General features: G+C 40.8%; 2 protein-coding genes across 2 annotated transcripts; both read left to right on the forward strand.

The window, feature by feature from the left end:
- The first annotated feature begins 5,844 nt into the window (after window positions 1-5,844).
- LOC146500166 (olfactory receptor 1500-like) lies at window positions 5,845-7,608 on the forward strand. Its single transcript, XM_085136427.1, has one exon. The coding sequence runs from the start codon at window positions 6,089-6,091 to the stop codon at window positions 7,028-7,030; it is 942 nt and encodes a 313-aa protein (XP_084992553.1). The 5' UTR covers window positions 5,845-6,088; the 3' UTR covers window positions 7,031-7,608.
- A 9,682-nt stretch (window positions 7,609-17,290) lies between these two features.
- Window positions 17,291-18,884, forward strand: LOC146500167 (olfactory receptor 13C2-like). Its single transcript, XM_085134636.1, has one exon. The coding sequence runs from the start codon at window positions 17,545-17,547 to the stop codon at window positions 18,499-18,501; it is 957 nt and encodes a 318-aa protein (XP_084990762.1). The 5' UTR covers window positions 17,291-17,544; the 3' UTR covers window positions 18,502-18,884.
- The last annotated feature ends 1,208 nt before the right edge of the window (window positions 18,885-20,092 follow it).

Here is a 20,092-nt window from a genome sequence, read left to right on the forward strand (position 1 = left end):
TGGGTGATGGGCTCCGCCAGGGCTGCCCTTTGTCACCGGTTCTGTTCATAATTTTTATGGACAGGATTTCTAGGCGCAGCCAAGTGGCGGAGGGCTTTCACTTTGGTGGCCTCAGAATCTCATCTCTGATTTTTGCAGATGATGTGTGTAGAGGAATTTCTTTCACTAAGGTATTAATCACATTATTTCATTGTTTTAACATGTCTGACACTCATACTTAAGACAAATGGTAGGGGGTGTAGCAAAGATGTTGGGGGGAAAACAGGAACTCCAGAGGACCAGTCTTTTGTCTCTTGAGGACTCTGGGAAGTAGCAAGGGAGTGTGAACCTTAAGGTGTGAAACAGCTGTGTACTGCCTTTTGTTCCTGGAGAAGGTATTTAACTGAGAGGTTGACTTTGGCTCAGTGAGACTCTGCTGACCGTCGGTCCCGCGGCCATGGGGGCTCCACAAGCTTGTCTGTTCTTTTGTGTGCATGAATTAAAAAAATGTTAGCTACCGCTCACCGCTCGTCTGCAGGCTTTATTTAAGTGGAAAACTTCCATAACATGTGGTTCTGTTGGCTTCATCAGGTGAGGGCCTCCAGCTCGCACTGGAACGGTTCGCAGCCGAGTGTGAAGCAGCAGGAATGAGGATCAGCACCTCCAAATCTGAGGCCATGGTTCTCAGCCGGAAAAGGGATGAGTGCCCACTTCGGGTCGGGGATGACTTCCTGCCCCAAGTGGAGGAGTTCAAGTATCTCGGGGTCTTGTTCGCGAGTGATGGGAGAAGGGAGCCGGAGATCGACAGACGTATTGGGGCTGCAGCTGCAGTAATGCAGACGCTGCAGACCGGGGGTCAGAGTAGAGCCGCTGCTGCTCCACATCAAAAGGAGCCAGCTGAGGTGGTTCGGGCATCTGACAAGGATGCCCCCTGGGCGCCTCCTGGGTGACGTGTTCCAGGCATGTCCCACTGGGAGGAGGCCCTGGGGCAGACCCAGGACACGCTGGAGACATTATATATCTCGGCTGGCCTGGGAACGCCTTGGTGTTCCCCCGGATAAGCTGGAGGAGGTGGCTGGGGAGAGGGAGGTCTGGGCCTCTTTGCTTAGGCTGCTGCCCCCGCGACCCGGCCTCGGATAAAGAGGGGGGAGATGGATGGCTGGATGGATGAATGGTTTTGATTTGCGCTTTTGGGCATCAGTGTATTTGGGAGACAGATACCATTAGCTAGAATCTGATACCCCTGGAATGTAACTTCCTGCTAAACAACCTGCAGCTCTAGAAGGCTGGCCTTATGACCTTCAGCGGCCAAATGCTTCAACAGATTCATATCACTATTAATTAGGTTTAGTCAGAAGGATACCATTAACATAGTGTAGAACAACAGAACCTGGAGTGAATGTCAGAGAGTTTAGACCAGAGGTCGGCAACCCTGGGCATGTGTGCCAGAGCTAGCACGTGAAGGGTTAACTGATGGCACGACCATAGCTGAACTGGCCATCGGGCATGTGCCTGATGGCCGATGGAGGTTTTTCTTTTTCAATGGGCCGATGATTTTTTTTTTTTTAGTCACAGTATAAACAATGAAAGATGGTGGATTGGCCAGGTGCTGGCAGATGTGTAACAATAACTCAGCTGTTTGGTGGTGGCTATGGCGGAGCTTCCACAGAGGCCAGCAGGTGGATGAGGGAAAGGGGAGACAGGAGAAGGGGAGACAGGAGGAGGAGAGACCCGAGGCGAACTTCAGGTAAGAAGTTATAACCTGCGGTCTATCTGGGTCAGATATAAATCAAGTTTAGGTGTAGTTTATTTTCATTGTGCTGACTTTTTAAAGTCAGTTATAATAACTTGTACTGTATACTAGCTAGAATGATGGAGTTTCTATACAGTTGGGCGGGTGCTATGATGTTACTGATAGTCAACTTTATTTTATTCATAAGGTTATTTAGTAGAGTTGCCAACTGTCCCGTAAAAAATGGAATCGTACTCGGCCGGGGCGGAGCTCTCTTCGGGCTCCTGCCCTTGGCATGTGCACCTGCCACTAATCAATCACCTGTAGCTTTTCACCACTCTTGGACCCTACTAAAGGCAGCAGCTCAGAGCCTCTCGTCGCTGGAATATTGAATCACCACGTTAGTGAGAATCCCAGCTTGTTGATTAGTGAATTGTGCCACGCATCATTAGTGATTGCTTTCCTTCCTGTCTCCAGATCCCTGGTCCCTTCCTGTTTCCTCGCAATCTGGGGAATTGAGCGTGAGTGAGCTGACAGCGAGAGCAGAGTGTGAGGAGCGGCTAAGACCCCATGTGTTTGGAGCATCCGTCCCTTTCCTCTTCTACCCATGGACCCTTGGAAGCTCTTCCCCAATCCCTCACTTTTGTAAATAGCACCTGGTGTATAATAAAACGAAAAGACCGAATGCAACCCGCTGCCTGCACTTGAGTCCAACCCGCTAGCCTCGACAGAATATTCCAGACACGATGGACTCAGCAGGCTTGGACCCGCTGGCTCAGGCTTTTGCGGCATTGGAGGCGCGGCTGGCCCGTCATGAACAGCTAAACACGGCTATGCAAGGAGAGTTGGTTAAGTTAGCCCAAGCACTGGCTCAACAAACACCGCTACTTGCGTCTCCACCATCTAGTGCACCCCCACTGGAGGAACCTACTCCGGCTGTAAGTGATCATCCGCCCACATCCACACCTGCTCCCGTCGCTTTTGACAGATCTCTCCCAACTCCTGAGCCCTTTACGGGTGAACTGGGCAAATGTGCAGGATTTCTTATGCAATGCTCCCTCCAGTTTTGCCAGCAGCAAGACTTGTATGCCAGTGACGGTGCAAAAATCGCCTACTTTGTTCATTTACACGACTGGGCGCTGCAGTGGTCACAAGTCGTGCTTAAATTTAATCTTGACATGTCTTATGCTGATTTTCTGCTTAAGTTCAGGAGCGTGTTTGAGAGGGGCTCCAGCGCCCCTCCCCAATCCCTCACTTTTGTAAATAACACCTGGTGTATAATAAAACGAAAAGACTGAACGCAACCCGCTGCTTGCGCTTGAGTCCAACCTGCTAGCCTTGACACAAAGCTGGAGTTATTCTGTGTCTTTACGCTGCACAGCTGCCTCTTCTTCTCTCATTCTCTCCCCCTCCCTCTCCTGTTGCTACTTCAATCATGAAACTGATCAATGATCAGCTGATCGGCTTGTCTCTCTTGTTTGTTTATCGCCCACTTTGCGCCAGAAAGAGGAAACCAGCAGATGTTGCGCTAAACAACAGCAGCACGTTTAAGCTTGATCAACTGTTGTTAGAATTTATTTAATATTAATTTCTAGTATCAGCTGATGTTTACTGGAGCCACAGCTGTAAAAGCTGCTGGTCATGATATCGGTTTAGTTATCTGATAAGAGGGAAACATGAAGATGAAACCAAAAGATGTCCTTACTGAATCATCAGAGCTGAACAGGTGATGGAGAAACAGGTTTACCTTTTAGGTCACATGAATGAGTTGAAGGGGAGTTATGAACTGTTTCTGAGAGACAAATAACACCAGGATCCTTTTTTTTATGTAGCTGACAGCTGGTAACTTTGCAGGGGTGGATCTAGCAAAGTTTTGCCAGGGGGCCAGGTAGGGCATTAACAGGGAAAGGGGGGCACAAAGAGATACTTTTCTTTCTTATTCTCATTTAAAATGTCTAGCTTTTATTAATTAATTATCTTGTGGGCGACCGTGGCTCAGGGGGTTGGGAAGCGCATCTGTAACCGTAAGGTCGCCGGTTTAATCCCTGGGCTCTCTGTCCTGGTCGTTGTGTCCTTGGGCAAGACACTTTACCCTACCGCCTACTGGTGTTGGCCAGAGGGGCCGATGGCGCGATATGGCAGCCTCGCTTCTGTCAGTCTGCCCCAGGGCAGCTGTGGCTACAACCGTAGCTTGCCTCCACCAGTGTGTGAATGCAAAAGTGAATGAATAGTGGCATTGTAAAGCACTTTGGGTGCCTTGAAAAGCGCTGTATAAATCCAATTCGTTATAATTATTATTATTGAATCTTACAACCAAAGTTTTTATCTGATGTAAAATGTATAGAAATTATACATATACCAACAAGACACTGTATATCACTTTCACCACAGCATTTGTTTTCATTCAAAGGGTTTATGGCTTTTCCTATAATACCTGGTGGGCCGGTCTCTAGTCAAAATGCCCAGGCTGATTCTTTTGTCCCAGTCCAGCAGTGCACTGCAGACACACAGCGAACTAATCTGAGAAGGTGCATTAAAAAATAAATGGCCGGGCCAGCGGTGCACGTCGCAAATTAGCTCGCATAGACACATTAGTTGTGCTGCTCCTTAATGACAGAAACTTAGCTAACAACCCAAACTACGAGATTCAACTTGTAATTGGCTAAAAATAACTTAGCCTACCAGTGAGAGGGACGTTGCTAGCAGGCAGTTTTTGTCAAGCGATGTTGAAATTTCCAACACTTCAAATGCTTCAGGAGCTGTCTGCTCAGCGCAGCATCAGCACCGTGGAAATACACGGATACATTCGTAGACTCGAGACAGAATTCACAATGCGTTTTTGGGACTTTCAGGTGTACGGACCAATGTTAGCACCAATGAGCAGCTGGATATTTCTCGCATTAACTGCCTGGACACAGAGGACATCGAAATGCAGCTGATTGAACTGACAAGCTTGACTCTGTGGGGGTCAAAGTTTGCAGAACTACAGACGCAGCTGGAATCCACAGCTGTGTGTGTTCATGGAGCTTGCATTTCCACCTGCTGGACATCACGACCTGACAAGTTTAACTTTTTTAAGAACATTGCAGAGGCCTTATTGACAGTATTTGGCTCTACACTGTGTGTAAGCAGATTTTCTCTCACATGAGTGTCCTTAGGTAGCCGTCTGAACGCTGGACACTCGGAGACCTGTGTCTCTGAGTGGGAGAACAGAGATCACATTAACATGTGTATCTCTGTATTAACAAACATGCCACATTGGCCCAGTTTATTTTTCTTATCATTGTTGTGAGGAGACGATAAATAGCATTTGCATTTTCTGTTGTACAGTTCATTTGCTGTTATGGAGTTTTTGTTATGGAAGGTGTAATTTTTTGTTTCAAAATAGCTGATAACTATTCGCTGATAGCTGCCAACATCTGCAAACAAATATAATTCGATAAAGTTGTTCTATATAGTGTGTAACTGTTAATATAGAGCGTTATTAAATTTCTTGCTAGCACAATTACATGGCACATTGACCTCTGAGGAAATTTTAGGTTTTAATTTTTAATGGCACTCATCATCAAAAAGGTTGCATACCCCTGGTTTAGACTTTCCATCATGCACCCATAAATAGTAAAACTTTCAATAACAATTTTAAAGTATGATGAAAGTGTAAGTATTGCCATAAAACTTCAAAACAAAGCAAAACCCACACACTGTTTGTGCACAGGAACACTAAAGAACATTTGAAAGTTCAACCAGAGGAAAGAAATGTTGAACCTTGAGGGACTCCCTTCATCCAGAACATGTTCAGGTTAGGAAATGGGCAGAAAACATTTCTGCAAAACCCTCACATTCTGGACATAAACTCTTCAAACTGCTGTCTTCAGGAAGGTGCTACAGTGCTAATGATACAGGACACACAAAACTGAACAGATTTTACACAAAGGACATCACCATCATGTATACTGCTATGAAGTCACCTAATCAATGATTTGAGAACACCATTTATTTTATGTTTAAAGCACATTTTCACACCTTGAAATTACTGTGTGAGAGATAATTGTTCTTATTGACTTTATTCATTTTTATTTTTTGCTCTTCATTGTTTACACATCTAATCTGGTATTACTTTTATTTTTTAGTGTTGCCATCCTGAATGTTCACATTGAACAGAAAAGAAGGATTAATTGTACATTCCCAAAGCATCAATTATAAAAGGCAGAACAATGGTGTTTCAAAACTCTCCCTCCCTTGAGGATAAGGCAAAATAATAAAAACCTGCCACATACTCGTATGACTGTGTGAAGTCTTTGTCTTGTTTTTGGTTTTCCATTCATACTTGTTATGTAATTAGTTTTATGAGCAAATGTTTTGTCTTTGAAAACAATAATGGATAAAGAGTTAAATGTTACCTTTCTAACTCTGGACTGGTACACGGAAATTAACAAGTACAGATATATTTTCTTTTTTATTATGTTTACACTATATATTCTAATAATCTGCACTAATTCTACTATTGTGTATTTAATCTGGATTCATAAAAACCTCCATGAGCCTATGTACATTTTCATTGCTGCTTTGCTACTTAACTCTGTTCTTTACAGCACAACTATTTACCCAAAACTTCTGATTGACTTTTTATCTGAAAAACAAGTCACAACATATTCAGCCTGTCTCTTTCAGTTTTTTATGTTTTACACTCTAGGTGGTTCAGAGTTTTTTCTCCTGGCTGCCATGGCCTATGACAGATATGTGGCTATATGTAAACCTCTACAATATCATATTATCATGAGAAAAACCACTGTGAGTATTTCCCTGATCATAGCTTGGCTTTTACCTGTTTGTCATATTGCTGTCCTAGCAATAGCGAGTGCTGAAGCTAAATTGTGTGACTCTAATATAAAAGGAATATTTTGTAATAATGCAGTTTACACTCTTCAGTGTCAAAGATCAAGATTAATTATCATCTTTGGTGTGATTGCATTACTAGATCTTGTAATACTTCCTATGCTCTTCATAGTTTTCACATACGCAACAATTTTCATTGTTTCTTATCAAAGTTGTAAAGAAATTAGGAAGAAAGCTGCAGAGACTTGTTTACCCCATCTCTTAGTTTTAATTAGTGCCTGTTTGTTTTTTGTGTATGATGTAAGCATAGCTCGGGTGGATGCAGATTTTCCAAAAACTGCACGCATAATAATGACATTACAAATAGTGCTCTATCACCCTTTATTTAATCCATTTGTATATGGGCTCAAAATGAAGGAAATTTCAAAACACCTAAAAGGGCTGCTTTGTCAGGGCAAAATAACTTTGTGTATTAAAACTTAAGTACAGTTATTTGTTCTATAATGAGTTTTACACCATCATTGTATCTGTGGAAAGAAATATAAAATGAAAAATAAATCACTTTCATTAATTTATTTACCAAACTGTCACCATGTTTTGAAGAGATGACATTTGTATTATTTATTTTGCAGTTTAAATATTACTAGTAATATTAACATTCATAGTACTGATGATACATAATATAAACATGGAATAACTGTTCCTACAGGTACCTTAATTCCAAAAGAGGAATTAGTCTTTCCATTTTGATATAATAACCTCTGTTACTTTTGATTAATGTTCTCATAGCTCTCTTTTGCACCTGTCGATTTACATTTGTATTTTTCTGACTTTTTAGTTTTCCACTTGTTAAGCTCAGTAAGAGAATGAGAATTATATTTTCAGACCTGAAGAGTTCTAATAACATGAAAGCTACGATCTTTAGATAGAGGAATTAATGAAAAAGTTGCCCTTTTCTTAATATAGACACCAACTGTGCTTTAGGTACAGCTAACTGAAAAAAATCACCTGTATAATCCACATTATTATTGTCGAATTTCTTTCATTTATTATTTCAAGAAATAAATATATAATGGCTGAATAATGATAAAGCACAGAAATGTAGAAATTTTAATTTAGCTTTACATTAGATGTATTCTGTTAATTCTGCTATCATTTATTTGTATTTAGTTAAAGCTCCATGTACCTGGGTTGTTTTCATTTTTACATTGACTATTTATCCTGTCTCTTTCACTGGTTCATTTATTACTCTGTATGTGCCATGATATCTGAGTGGCATGTATATAAACATAGCATAAGAAGTAAGGAAATGTGTGTTTTTTCGGTTTTGCTTTTTGGCAATGAATCTTATACCGCTGGAAAGCCTGTTTATTTCTCCTTACATAATGTCACATTTGTAAGGAAAAACACATTTGTTGTAAACAGCAGAGTTGAGTGTGTGTGTGTTGTGTTCAGGGATAGACTGGTGATCTGGCATACTGGGCATTAGCCCAGCAGACCGACCGGTATAATTATTGTTCTTTGTCGATACAATTATCCAGGTCAGCCTGAAGGGCTGCTGCTCACCATCACAGCAACCCATTGTTCATTTTCAATACTGACACTGGATTCCTCAATCAAATCTCAGTCAGCCCTGTCTTCCTTTTGTGCTCATGCACCTTGTAGAACAGAGTTTAGTGTGGAATAAGTGTTTGATAAAGTTGGACAAACAAAAGTGAAACAGTTGAGGTGAAAAAGTAGAGAGGAAAAAAATGCTGTCATTGAAACTACAAATAGATGCAGCAAAATGTGTCAAATTTACTTACATGTTAGTTAGTGCTCTGCAAAACTGAAAATTTTGGTATCAATCCGACACCCATTAAATTAAGGGTAGTACTTCCTATTCTAATACTTTTAATGTGGGCTTATGCAGAGCAGATCAGTGGGTCATGATTTATGACCTAAATCATCATGAATTTGCTTAATTCGGAACACATTTTAATTACCACAAAATGACAGTTTTGTGATTTTTATTATCCACAATAATTAGTTAACAAAGTAAAATATACCTGTGGTGTGAATGAGACACGGCGAGTCCATGGCTCGAGGTTTTGAGCCATTTTATTTATCACAGCTGCAGCTCACCAGCTACCAGCCGGACATACATCACACCACAATCAAAAACACAACCCTATTTCCCCATGTTTAACTCGGTAGGTGCGGTGCCATGCCACGCAGGTGTGTTCACCCTCTCCGCATGGCACCGCAAACCACGCCCCAAGACATACCCCATCTCAATCGGGCGATTGCGGTATGTGGTGGTGGTTTGGTTTGCAATTGAAGCTGGGGAGGCACCTGTAGTGGCGGCGCAGCTGGTTCGAAGGTTGACCATGTTGAACGCAAACACGGGCCTGCTGGCACGTTCGTGAGCCCCTGCACACAGGTGGCTCGGCCAGCATCCGAACAGGAACAGCTGGCACCTCGACCCCGGGCTCAGGTCAAGCAAGCTCCCCTGGCATGGGGACCTCCACCTCTCCCGGCTGGAGCAGCCCTTCATGCAGCGGCTCCTCCACCACCAGCAGGAATGGACCCTCTCGCACCTCATCTACATCCAGCAAGAGCAGCTCGTCCACCGCTGCCGACTGGAGCAGTCCTTCACCCGGCTGCTCCTCCTCCTCTGGCAGGCGCAAATCCCCGCACGCCTTGACCACCGACCCTGGCTGCTGAGGTGTCCCAAATGGCTCCACCACTGCTTCCCCACCGTCAGGATACACTGGTGGGCATTGTGGTGGCGGTGTTGACCAGGCCTGGAGCAGAGTTGCCAGATTTGCGATGCTCTCCAGGTGACGCTCAGTCTGGTACCGCAGCTCTTCCTGCTGGCGACACACCTCCTCTGACTGCTCCTGACCCGCCATGCTGCCTCCTTGGTTTCAGCACCAGTTTGGTGTGAATGACACATGGCAAGTCCACAGAACAAGGTTGCAGGCCATCTTTATTAGTTTGGCTGCTTCAATTCAATTCAATTCGATTTTATTTATATAGTGCTAAATCACCACAACTGTGGCCTCAAAGTGCTTTATATTGTACAGTAGATTGTACAATAAAAGATACAGAGAAAAACCCAACAATCATATGACCCCCTATGAGCAAGCACTTTGGCGACAGTGGGAAGGAAAAACTCCCTTTTAACAAGAAGAAACCTCCGGCAGAACCAGGCTCAGGGAGGGGCGGCCATCTGCTGCGACCGGTTGGGGTGAGAGAAGGAAGATAGGATAAAGACATGCTGTGGAAGAGAGCCAGAGATTAATAACAGGTATGATTCAATGCAGAGAGGTCTGTTAATACATAGTGAGTGAGAAAGCTGACTGGAAAGGAAAAACTCAATGCATCATGGGAATCCCCCAGCATTTGCAGCATAACTAAGGGAGGATTAAGGGTCACCTGGTCCAGCCCTAACTATATGCTTTAGCAAAAAGGAAAGTTTTAAGCCTAATCTTAAAAGTAGAGATAGTGTCTGTCTCCCGAATCCAAACTGGAAGCTGGTTCCACAGAAGAGGGGCCTGAAAACTGAAGGCTCTCCCTTCCATTCTACTTTTAAATACTCTAGGAACAACAAGTAGGCCTGCAGTGTGAGAGCGAAGTGTTCTTAGAGGGTGATATGGTACTACAAGGTCATTAAGATAAGATGGGGCCTGATTATTTAAGACCTTGTATGTGAGGAGTAGGATTTTGTATTCAATTCTGGATTTAACAGGAAGCCAATGAAGGGAAGCCAATACAGGAGAAATATGCTCTCTCTTTCTTGTCCCCGTCAGTACTCTTGCTGCAGCATTAACTGAAAATTAACTGAAGGCTTTTCAAGGGAGTTTTTAGGACATCCTGATAATAATGAATTACAGTCGTCCAGCCTGGAAGTAATAAATGCATGAACTAGTTTTTCAGCATCACTCGGAGACAGGATATTTCTAATTTTAGAGATGTTGTGCAAATGGAAGAAAGCAGTCTTACAAATTTGTTTAATATGTGTCGATTATTAGAGATAGGTTGATCATATTTAAAACTGAAGCATTAATTAATGGCAGGACTTCTTTGATCAGTTTTGTAGAAATGGGGTCTAAAAGAAACGTTGATGGTTTGGAGGAAATAATTATTGAAGTTAAACCAGAAAGATCAAATGGAGAAAAATAGTCTAAATGAATATCAATGGTACTGAAAGTAGCTTTAGATAATTGTCATGGTACTGGGTCATGTGACCCAGTATGTGGGTTTTTAATGTATCATTTTGTATTCATTGGTGTTCTAGTTTCAGTTTGGCTCATCTAGTTAATTTCCAGGTTGCTGTTTAGTCCTTTTTTTTCTTAAATTCCTTTTGTCTTCTCCCCCTGTACTCAGTCTCCCTGGTTCGTGCACCTACCTGTTATGTGTCATGTCTGTATGGCTCTTGTTGTCAAGTTTCTTTCATGTCTATGTCTCTGTGTTTCCTGTTTTATTTTGAAAGAGTCTGGTGTTCTTTGTTCACTGCATTTAGTTTTACCCTCCCCTGTGTTGTCATCAGTGTTGGGTAAGTTACTTTAAATTAGTAACTTAGTTACATTACTAGTTACCTCTATCAAAAGTAACTCAGTTACTTAAAGTTACTTGTTACTTTCAAAGTAACTAGTTACTAGGGAAAGTAACTTTGGTTTTACTCAGAATTCTCCTGTTAATGTATTGCTTCCCTAACTGGATACCCAGCAAGATTGCCAGTCTTCTAGCTTACTTACATGTTAGCACTATCCTGCCACAAGTTCACTGTGCTACCTACTAAAAGAAAGAAAAAAATAATGTGCATATTTCCAAAAGAGAAATCCCATGCCTGGACCGTCGTTGACTGCCGCCATGATTCTAACTTTCAATTGTGCTTTCAATTGTACTCGGAAATTCTACCTTCCTAGTAGGAAGATGAGCTGCATACAGGGCAGGACTGGGACAAAAAATCAGCCCATGCATATGGACTAGAGACCGGCCCACCATTATAGGAAAAACCATAAAGCCTTTGAATGAAAGCAAACGCTGTTGTAACAGTGATGTACATTTTCTTGTTGGTATATATGTATCATTCTATCAATCGTTTGTTGTAAGATTCAGATAATTATTTGTTAAAAGGTAGACATTTTACATGAGAATAAGAAAGAAAAGTATTACTTTGTTCCCCCCTCTTTCCCTGTTAATTCCCTACCTGGCCTCCCTGGCAAAACTTTGCTAGACCCGTCCCGGCACAGTTACCAGCTGTCAGCTACTTAGAAAAGGATCCTGGTGTTATTTGTCTCTCAGAAACAGTTCATAGCTTCCCTTCAACTCATTCATGTGACCTAAAAGGTAAACCTGTTTCTCCATCACCTGTTCAGCTCTGATGATTCAGTAAGGACATCTTTTGGTTTCATCTTCATGTTTCCCTCTTATCAGATAACTAAACCGATATCATGACCCGCAGCTTTTACAGCTGTGGCTCCAGCAAACATCAGCTGATACTAGAAATTAAAATTAAATAAATTCTAACAACAGCTGATCAAGCTTAAACGTGCTGCTGTTGTTTGGCGCGACATCCGCTGGTTTTCTCTTTCTGGCGCAAAGTGGGTGATAAATAAGCACAAGAGAAAAGCAGATCAGCTGATCATTGATCAGTTTCATGATTGAAGTAGAAACAGGAGAGGGAGGGGGAGAGAATGAGAGAAGAAGAGGCAGCTGTGCAGCGTAAAGACGCAGAATAACTCCAGCTTTGTGTCTTTTTTTTTCTTTGTAGCTGAAGTATGGGACAAACTGCGATCCTTTTCACCTCAATACAAACTGCGTAATACTTTCTCTGAATACGAGACGATTCCAGTTTTTACAGGACAGTTGGCAACTCTAATAACTAACCTTATGAACAAAATAAAGTTCAACATCAGTAACATCATAGCACCCTCCCATGCAAGTCCGTAATGCTAGCTAGTATGCAGTACGAGTTATTGTAACTGACTGTAAAAAGTCAGCACAACGAAAATAAACTACACCTAAACTTATATCTGACCCAGACAGACTGCAGGTCATAACTTCTTACCTGAAGTTCAGTTCACCTGAGACTCGGCCGCCTCGGGTCTGTCCTCCTCCTGCCTCCCCTTTCCCTCATCCACCTGCTGGCCTCCACTTCTTGCTAATGTTACTGAATCTGTGGAAGCTCCGCGATGCCACCACCAAACAGTTGAGTTGTTTTTTACACATCTGCCAGCATTTGGCCAATCCACCACCTTTCTTTGTTTATACCGTTACAGAAAAAAAACAAAACAGAAGACATCGGCATATCAAAACAAAACATCACCATTGGCCCACCGAGTCTAGCTATGGCTGCATAAGTGTTTAGTAGCAATTTGTTTTTGCAGAGGGCTAGCAAAACAACCATTTTCAAGGGCATTGACATATTGGAATCCCCAGTGGCGGTCCTAGCCTGCTTGGCGCCCTGGGCAAAGACTCCCTCTGCCCCCCCCCCCCCCCCCCCCCACACACACACACACACACAGGATTGTACATTAACATTGAACTTTTGTCGGAACCATACTGAATTTCACCAGAGAAACATACACGCACACACACAGAGATATGAAGAGAGAGAGAGTATGCATAGTATGCAAACAGCTACCAAACAGCCATCATAATTCGTCATACAATGAGAACAGGACAAATCAACAACTGACACTGACTAATTAATACTAAAATCTGTAACATAATGTATTGTTTGGAGTTTAGTCTGGTACTGTTACTATTTTTACCATTTCTTCTTGGAGCAACTGTAACCCAGATAATTTCCTTAGGGATTAATAAAGTATTCTGATTCTGATTGTTTCAGGATACAAAACCTGCCATTATCCAATGACACTTCTGCTTACCTGTATCTTTTGCTCATTTCTCCTCCTCTTCTTTTCTCTTTTTTCTAAACTGAGGACCTGATGGCTTTGAACCCAGGATTCAAATCATGAATACATAATGGGCTTGGATTTACAACATTATGAATGAAATGTGCTCTATTTGGAAGCAGCAGGTCTCCCTCCCCTTTCCACGGGTTGTGTGTGAGACTTTAAATCAACAAAATATAAAATATAAATTTTAAATTGTTATTGATCCCTTTACCCCAGTCCTATAGTGTATATTTATTTTCTTACTCTTCTTGTATTTATTGTTTGTTTACTTGCACTGCTGTAAATGGAGCCTCGTCATCTCGTCTCTCTATATAATATATAGTTTGTTTTTATTTTGTTTTATTTTGCGAGTTGGTTATTAAACGCTGCTCCAGCCAGCCAGAAAATCCCCTGCCGCCCCGCCCTCTCCTCCCTGTGCCGCAAGCAGCAGGCGCACCTCGCAAACGGAGGGCGCCCTTACTCTCAGCAAATGGGCGATAGAAAACCGATCGGTGCCTATGCCATCCCCAGTATGCGCTGGCATGACGCCGCGCAGCATGACGCCGCGCAGCATGATGCCGCGCAGCATGAGTATGACCAATTTTTTTTTTTTTTTTTGCTGATGCCCGTGATGCTGCCCCAGGCAACCGCCCGTGTTGCCCGTATCTAAAACCGCTACTGGGAATCCCAACTTCTCTGGCGAGGCTAACCAGAACGCTGTTTACTCGAGTTTCTGAGATAGGTCGGACACAACACACAAAGTAACAAATAATGACCCTATCTAAATCCCAGTAACAATTAACGTGTTCCTGATTTTGGCATAATAACTAGTTTCCGTGCTTGTTACCACAATAATAACGTAGTTACTGTAATTAGGGCTGGGTATCGTCACTGATTTCTAGAATCGATTCAATTCCGATTCACAAGGTCCAGAATCGATTCGATCCACGATTCGATTTAATTCGATTCGATTCGATTCGATTCGATTCACTTCGATTTGAATATGGGAAATTTTGACAGTCAGAAATATTATAATTCAGATTAGTACATTTACATATTTTTGTATCTATAAAAAGGAAGCTGACACTCGCAAGACTTTATCAAAGGTGTGAGCATCACAGCAGATGCCTTTGTGTCAAAGTAGCTGAAGATAAAACACAGAAACACATGAAGGTGATTTTTCCTGGCCTGGGATTTTATACAAATATTCTGCAGTACATCAAAAACGAAAGAAAACCATTAATCAACATATGAACATTACCTCTGAAGTTACGGTGGTTTTATTAGAGACACGGCTAAGTGTTTTGCATTTTGCATAATTTTAAAAAGTTTAAATTTGTTCAGCATTGAACGGCAGAAATTAGGTTTTCTTTTCGGAAGTACATAAAACGGAAAGAAAAAAAAGTCGGCCGATAGCGCTGTAAACAAAGGTAGACTTGTGCGTAACAAGCAAGCGAATAATGCAGAAAACCATACAGGGGGGGGGGGGGAGAGAGAGAGAGAGAGAGAGAGAGCTGTGCATCATGGTAGAAGCAAAACAGTAAAAGTAAGAGTGAATACATGACGATGTTTATGTGAAGTGTAGTTTGGATCTTCTTTTGCTGCTGGTTCGGACCCGCCGACAGATCAGAATCAGCGGGCTGTCGGCTTTCAGCCCCGACTGTGAGAAATTCGACATCTGATTCTGATCCACGGGCTGCGCTGTGTGTTTAAGTCTTTGTGCAGAATCCGTGTTCCTGCTCTCATTTACTGTTTTAGCTGTTTGGTGGTTGTTGAAGTTTTGTGAGATTTCACCAGAGATTCTGGCATTTCGGGCAAAATAAATTTATATTAAAAAATCGATTCAGGATTTTAATGAATCGATTTTACGTAATCCAAGCCAGAATCGATTTTAATCGATAAATCGATTATAAAAACCCACCCCTAACTGTAATGTGTTACTTAATAACGCGTTAGTCCGTACACTGGTTGTCATTATGTTTCATTCTAGTCAGCTGTGTTCTCATGTGTCTCCACTTCCCCTCATCACCTCATGAGTGTATTTAGTCCTCAATCATAGTAAGTCATAGTTTGTATGTTGTTTAGTCATAGTATAAAATCACAGTAAGAGTCATAGTTTCCCAGTCTATGTTCAGGTTTTCCCTCAGTTACTTTGTTGTTTTTTTCCCGTGAGTCCAGTTTAGTCTCCTCGCCTCTGTCTGCGCTTGGGTCCTCTACTCACTCCACACGGTCTGCCCCGGCAGTCTGTGACAGATAATATTACATCTGTGGGATGATTATTGGTAATTTTTTCTCTAATGATTACATTTTATTTTGTAAAGAAATTCATGAAGTCATTACTAGTTAACGTTAAAGGGATGGTTGGTGTAATGCTTGCATGCCTCAAACATTAATGATGACACCTTCAGTATTTCTCAGTTCCATTCTTTAATTCTCAGGCTTGCAGCGGCAACACAGTCTGCAGCGCTAACTTGTTCATCTAATGTTTTTCGTTCTCTCTTTTCTATATTCTCCTTCCGCGTTACAATCTACAAAATAAAATCTCTATAAACATCACTATCACATCACCTCCTTCCTTTTTTTTTAAGCAAACTTAGGCACTCAGCGAAATGAATTATTAATCTGAACCTATGACAAACAAACCTGATAAAATCACAAGTAACGCGTTACTGTTTATTCATGCAAGGAGGAATTCAGTCAGCACAAGACAATGATTGTGATGTTCTGAGAAATTTATTTTCATGTAAAACACTTGAACATTTCAAAACAAAAACAAAACAGGAAAACTAGAAGTTAGGGCTATGGAACAGGAAACCAGGAGTTACAGGGAAACATGAAGCACAGGAAAACCCCACATGTATGAGGGTACGATGTGACAACAAGCAGGGAATGGCAAAGAACTAAAACACACAAGGTGGTAATCAGGAAATGGGAGACACAGGATGACTTAGACAGGTGATTTGGGACCAGGGAGAGCAGAAAGACACAGACTAGACACTAAACAGAGGGAGCACAGAAACCAAAACCTAAGAACTAGCAAATCTTAACAGGAATTAAACCAAAACATATGACACTCACAGAAAACTGTGAACACACCCATTGCGTGTGTGAGTCCATCTTACAATGGAGAAACTATTGCCATAAAACTTGAATACAAATCAAAACCCACACTCTCTTTTGCACAGGAACACTAAAAAAACATTTGAAAGTTTGACCACAGAAAAAAGATTTTGAATCTTGAGAGACTCCTTTCATCCAGAACGTGTTCACGTCCTGGGTTAGGATATGGGCAGAAAGCATTTCTGCAAACCCCTCACACTCTGGACACAAACGCTTTAAACTGTAGCCTTCAGACAGGTGCTACAGAGCGCTGTTTACAAAAACTACACACTACAGAGAAAGTTTCTTCTCCCCAGGCTGTCACAATGATGAACATAATCAAATAACCCACAGTTTTATTGTTCTGGTCATATGCAAATTGCATTACTAATTTTTGCACTTAGTTTGTATAAGAATTTCTGTCCTTGGGCTAATGATACAGGACAAACAAAAGAAGACTTTTGAACAGTTTTTGCACAAAGGACATCACCAACATGAATACTGCTATGAAGTCACCTAATCAATGATTTGAGAACAACATTTATTGTATGTTGAAAGCATATGTTGGCACCTTGAAACTGCTGTATGAGAGACAACTGTTCTTATTGACTTTATTCATTTTTATTTTTTACTCTTCTATTGTATTACTTTTAATTTTATACTTATAAGGAGAGATAGCGTTTCCATCCTGAATGTTCACATTGAACAGAATGGAAGGAATAATTGTACATTCCCAAAGCATCAATTACAAAAGGGCAGAACAATGAGGTTTCAGAACTCTCCCTCCCTTGAGGAGGAAGCAAAATAATAAAAACCTGCCACAGACCTGTAGGAATAACTGTATGCATCTTGGTAATGAATGCTCTCCAAGATACGTTTTAAGTTCAGAGACCTTTATGAAAAGCAGAAAAACACCTGTTGCATGTTGGAATAATTCTAAAGGTTTTCTATTCAATAGTTGTTATGCAATTTGTTTTATGAGCAAATGTTTTGTCTTTGAAAACAATAATGGATAAAGAGTTAAATGTTACCTTTCTAACTCTGGACTGGTACACGGAAATTAACAACTACAGATATATTTTCTTTTTTACTATGTTTACATTATATATTCTAATAATCTGCACTAATTATACTATTGTGTATTTAATTTTTACTCACAAAAACCTCCATGAGCCTATGTACATTTTCATTGCAGCCTTGCTACTTAACTCTGTTCTTTACAGCACAACTATTTACCCAAAACTTCTGATTGACTTTTTATCTGAAAAACAAGTCACAACATATTCAGCCTGTCTCTTTCAGTTTTTTATGTTTTACACTCTAGGTGGTTCAGAGTTACCTCTCTTGGCTGCCATGGCCTATGACAGATATGTGGCTATATGTAAACCTCTGGAATATCAAACTATCATGACAAAAACTACTGTGAGTATTTTCCTTGTTGTGGCTTGGCTTGTACCTGCTTGTCATGTTGCTGTCCAAGCAATAGCAAGTGCTGAAGCTAAACTGTGTGACTCTAATATAAAAGGAATATTTTGTAATAATGCAGTTTACACTCTTCAGTGTCAAAGATCAAGATTAATTATCGTCTTTGGTGTGATTGCATTACTAGATCTTGTAATACTTCCTATGCTCTTCATAGTTTTCACATACACAATAATATTTATTATTTCTTATCAAAGTTGCAAAGAAATTAGGAAGAAAGCTGCAGAGACTTGTTTACCCCATCTCTTAGTTTTAATCAGTGCCTCTGTGTTTTTTGTGTATGATACAAGCATAGCTCGGGTGGAACTAGATTTTCCAAAAACTGCACGCATAATAATGACATTACAAATAGTGCTCTATCACCCTTTGTTTAATCCATTTGTATATGGGCTCAAAATGAAGGAAATTTCAAAACATCTAAAAAAGCTGCTTTGTCAGGGCAAAATCATTGTGGAATTATCTGTGGAAAAAAATATAAAATAAAATAAAAAATCGCTTGACATCAGTATTATTTATTTTGCTGTTTAAATATTACTAGTAATATTAAAATTGATAGTACTGATGATTCATAACATAAAAGTGGAACTGTTCCTACAGGTACCTTATTAAGAGGAATTAGTCTTTTCATGTTGATATAATAACCTCTTTTACTGTTGATTAATGTTCTCATAGCTCTCTTCTACACCTGTCGATTTACATTTTTCTTGATTTTGTTTTTTAAGTGTCCACTTGTTAAGCTCAGTAAGAGAATAGAGTGTGAGAATTATAGTTTCAGGCCTGAAAAGTTCTAATAACATGAAAACTGAGAGGAATTAATAAAAAAGTTATACAAATGCACTGTTCTTTATATAGACACCAACTGTGATTTAGGTACAGCTAACTGAAAAAAATCAACTGAAAATCGACATTAATATTGTCGAATTTCGTTAATTTATTAATTCAAGAAATAAATTTATAAAGAATGAATAATGATAAAGCACAGAAATGTAGAAATTTTAATTAGCTTTACATTAGATGTATTTTGTTAATTTTGCTATCATTTATTTGGATTTAATTAGAGCTCCATGTACCTGGGTGGTTTTCATTGTTACATTGACGATTTATCCTGTCTCTTTCACTGGTTCATTTATTACTCTATATGTGACATGATATCTGAGTGGCATGTATATAAACATAGCATAAGTAGGAAGGAAATGTGTGTTTTGTCGGTTTTGCTTTTTGGCAATGAATCTTGTACTGCTGGAAAGCCTGTTTATTTACCCGCACATAATGTCACATTTGTAAGGAAAACAAATTTACTGGTTAAGCAGCACAGTCAAGTATGTGGGTTGTGTTCAGAGACTGGTAATCTGGCATACTGGGCATTAGCCCAGTGGATCGACCGGTCGGCATAATTATTTTTCTTTGTCAATACAATTATACAGGCCGGCCTGAAGGGCTGCTGCTCACCATCACAGCAACCCATTGTTCATTTTCATTACTGACACTGGATTCCCCAATCAAATCTCAGTCGGCCCTGTCTTCCTTGTGTTCTCATGCACCTTGTAGAACAGAGTTTAGTGTGGAAGAAGTGTTTGATAAAGATGGACAAACAAAAGTGAAACAGTTGAGGTGAAAAAGTACAGAGGAAAAGGTCGGCATCTGTTGTTTATATGTGCTATAGGCTGGTTAGAAAATGTTAAGCAGAGTGGTGTGGTGTGGAACACATCAGACATTACTCTTAACTGAGTAATGTCTGATGTGTTCAGCAACTTCCAAAATGCCCCCCTATCTGTTTCCTGCCAGCTTTATATACTCTGAGACCACACCTTCTCAATTCAAACTGGCCTATAAAAGAACTGCAATTAAGTCGGGCTTCCTCTTTACAAGAAAAACAAGATAGCTACCACAGAGGTAACTTGCAAACATATTGCTGCATTAGTGCTTCCCAACATTACTCACTACCCTGCCTTCTGGTTGACACATATCCGGCAAATGGAAAGATAGTCAGCAATAAGATTCTTGGACAATAAGATTCTTGGAAAATGCTGGATGGTATACTGGTAAGGCTGGAGCACTAGGCACCAGCGCAGTA

The sequence above is a fragment of the Neolamprologus multifasciatus genome, chromosome 16 (assembly GCF_963576455.1).
Source record: "Neolamprologus multifasciatus chromosome 16, fNeoMul1.2, whole genome shotgun sequence".
Taxonomy (NCBI): Eukaryota; Metazoa; Chordata; class Actinopteri; order Cichliformes; family Cichlidae; genus Neolamprologus; species Neolamprologus multifasciatus.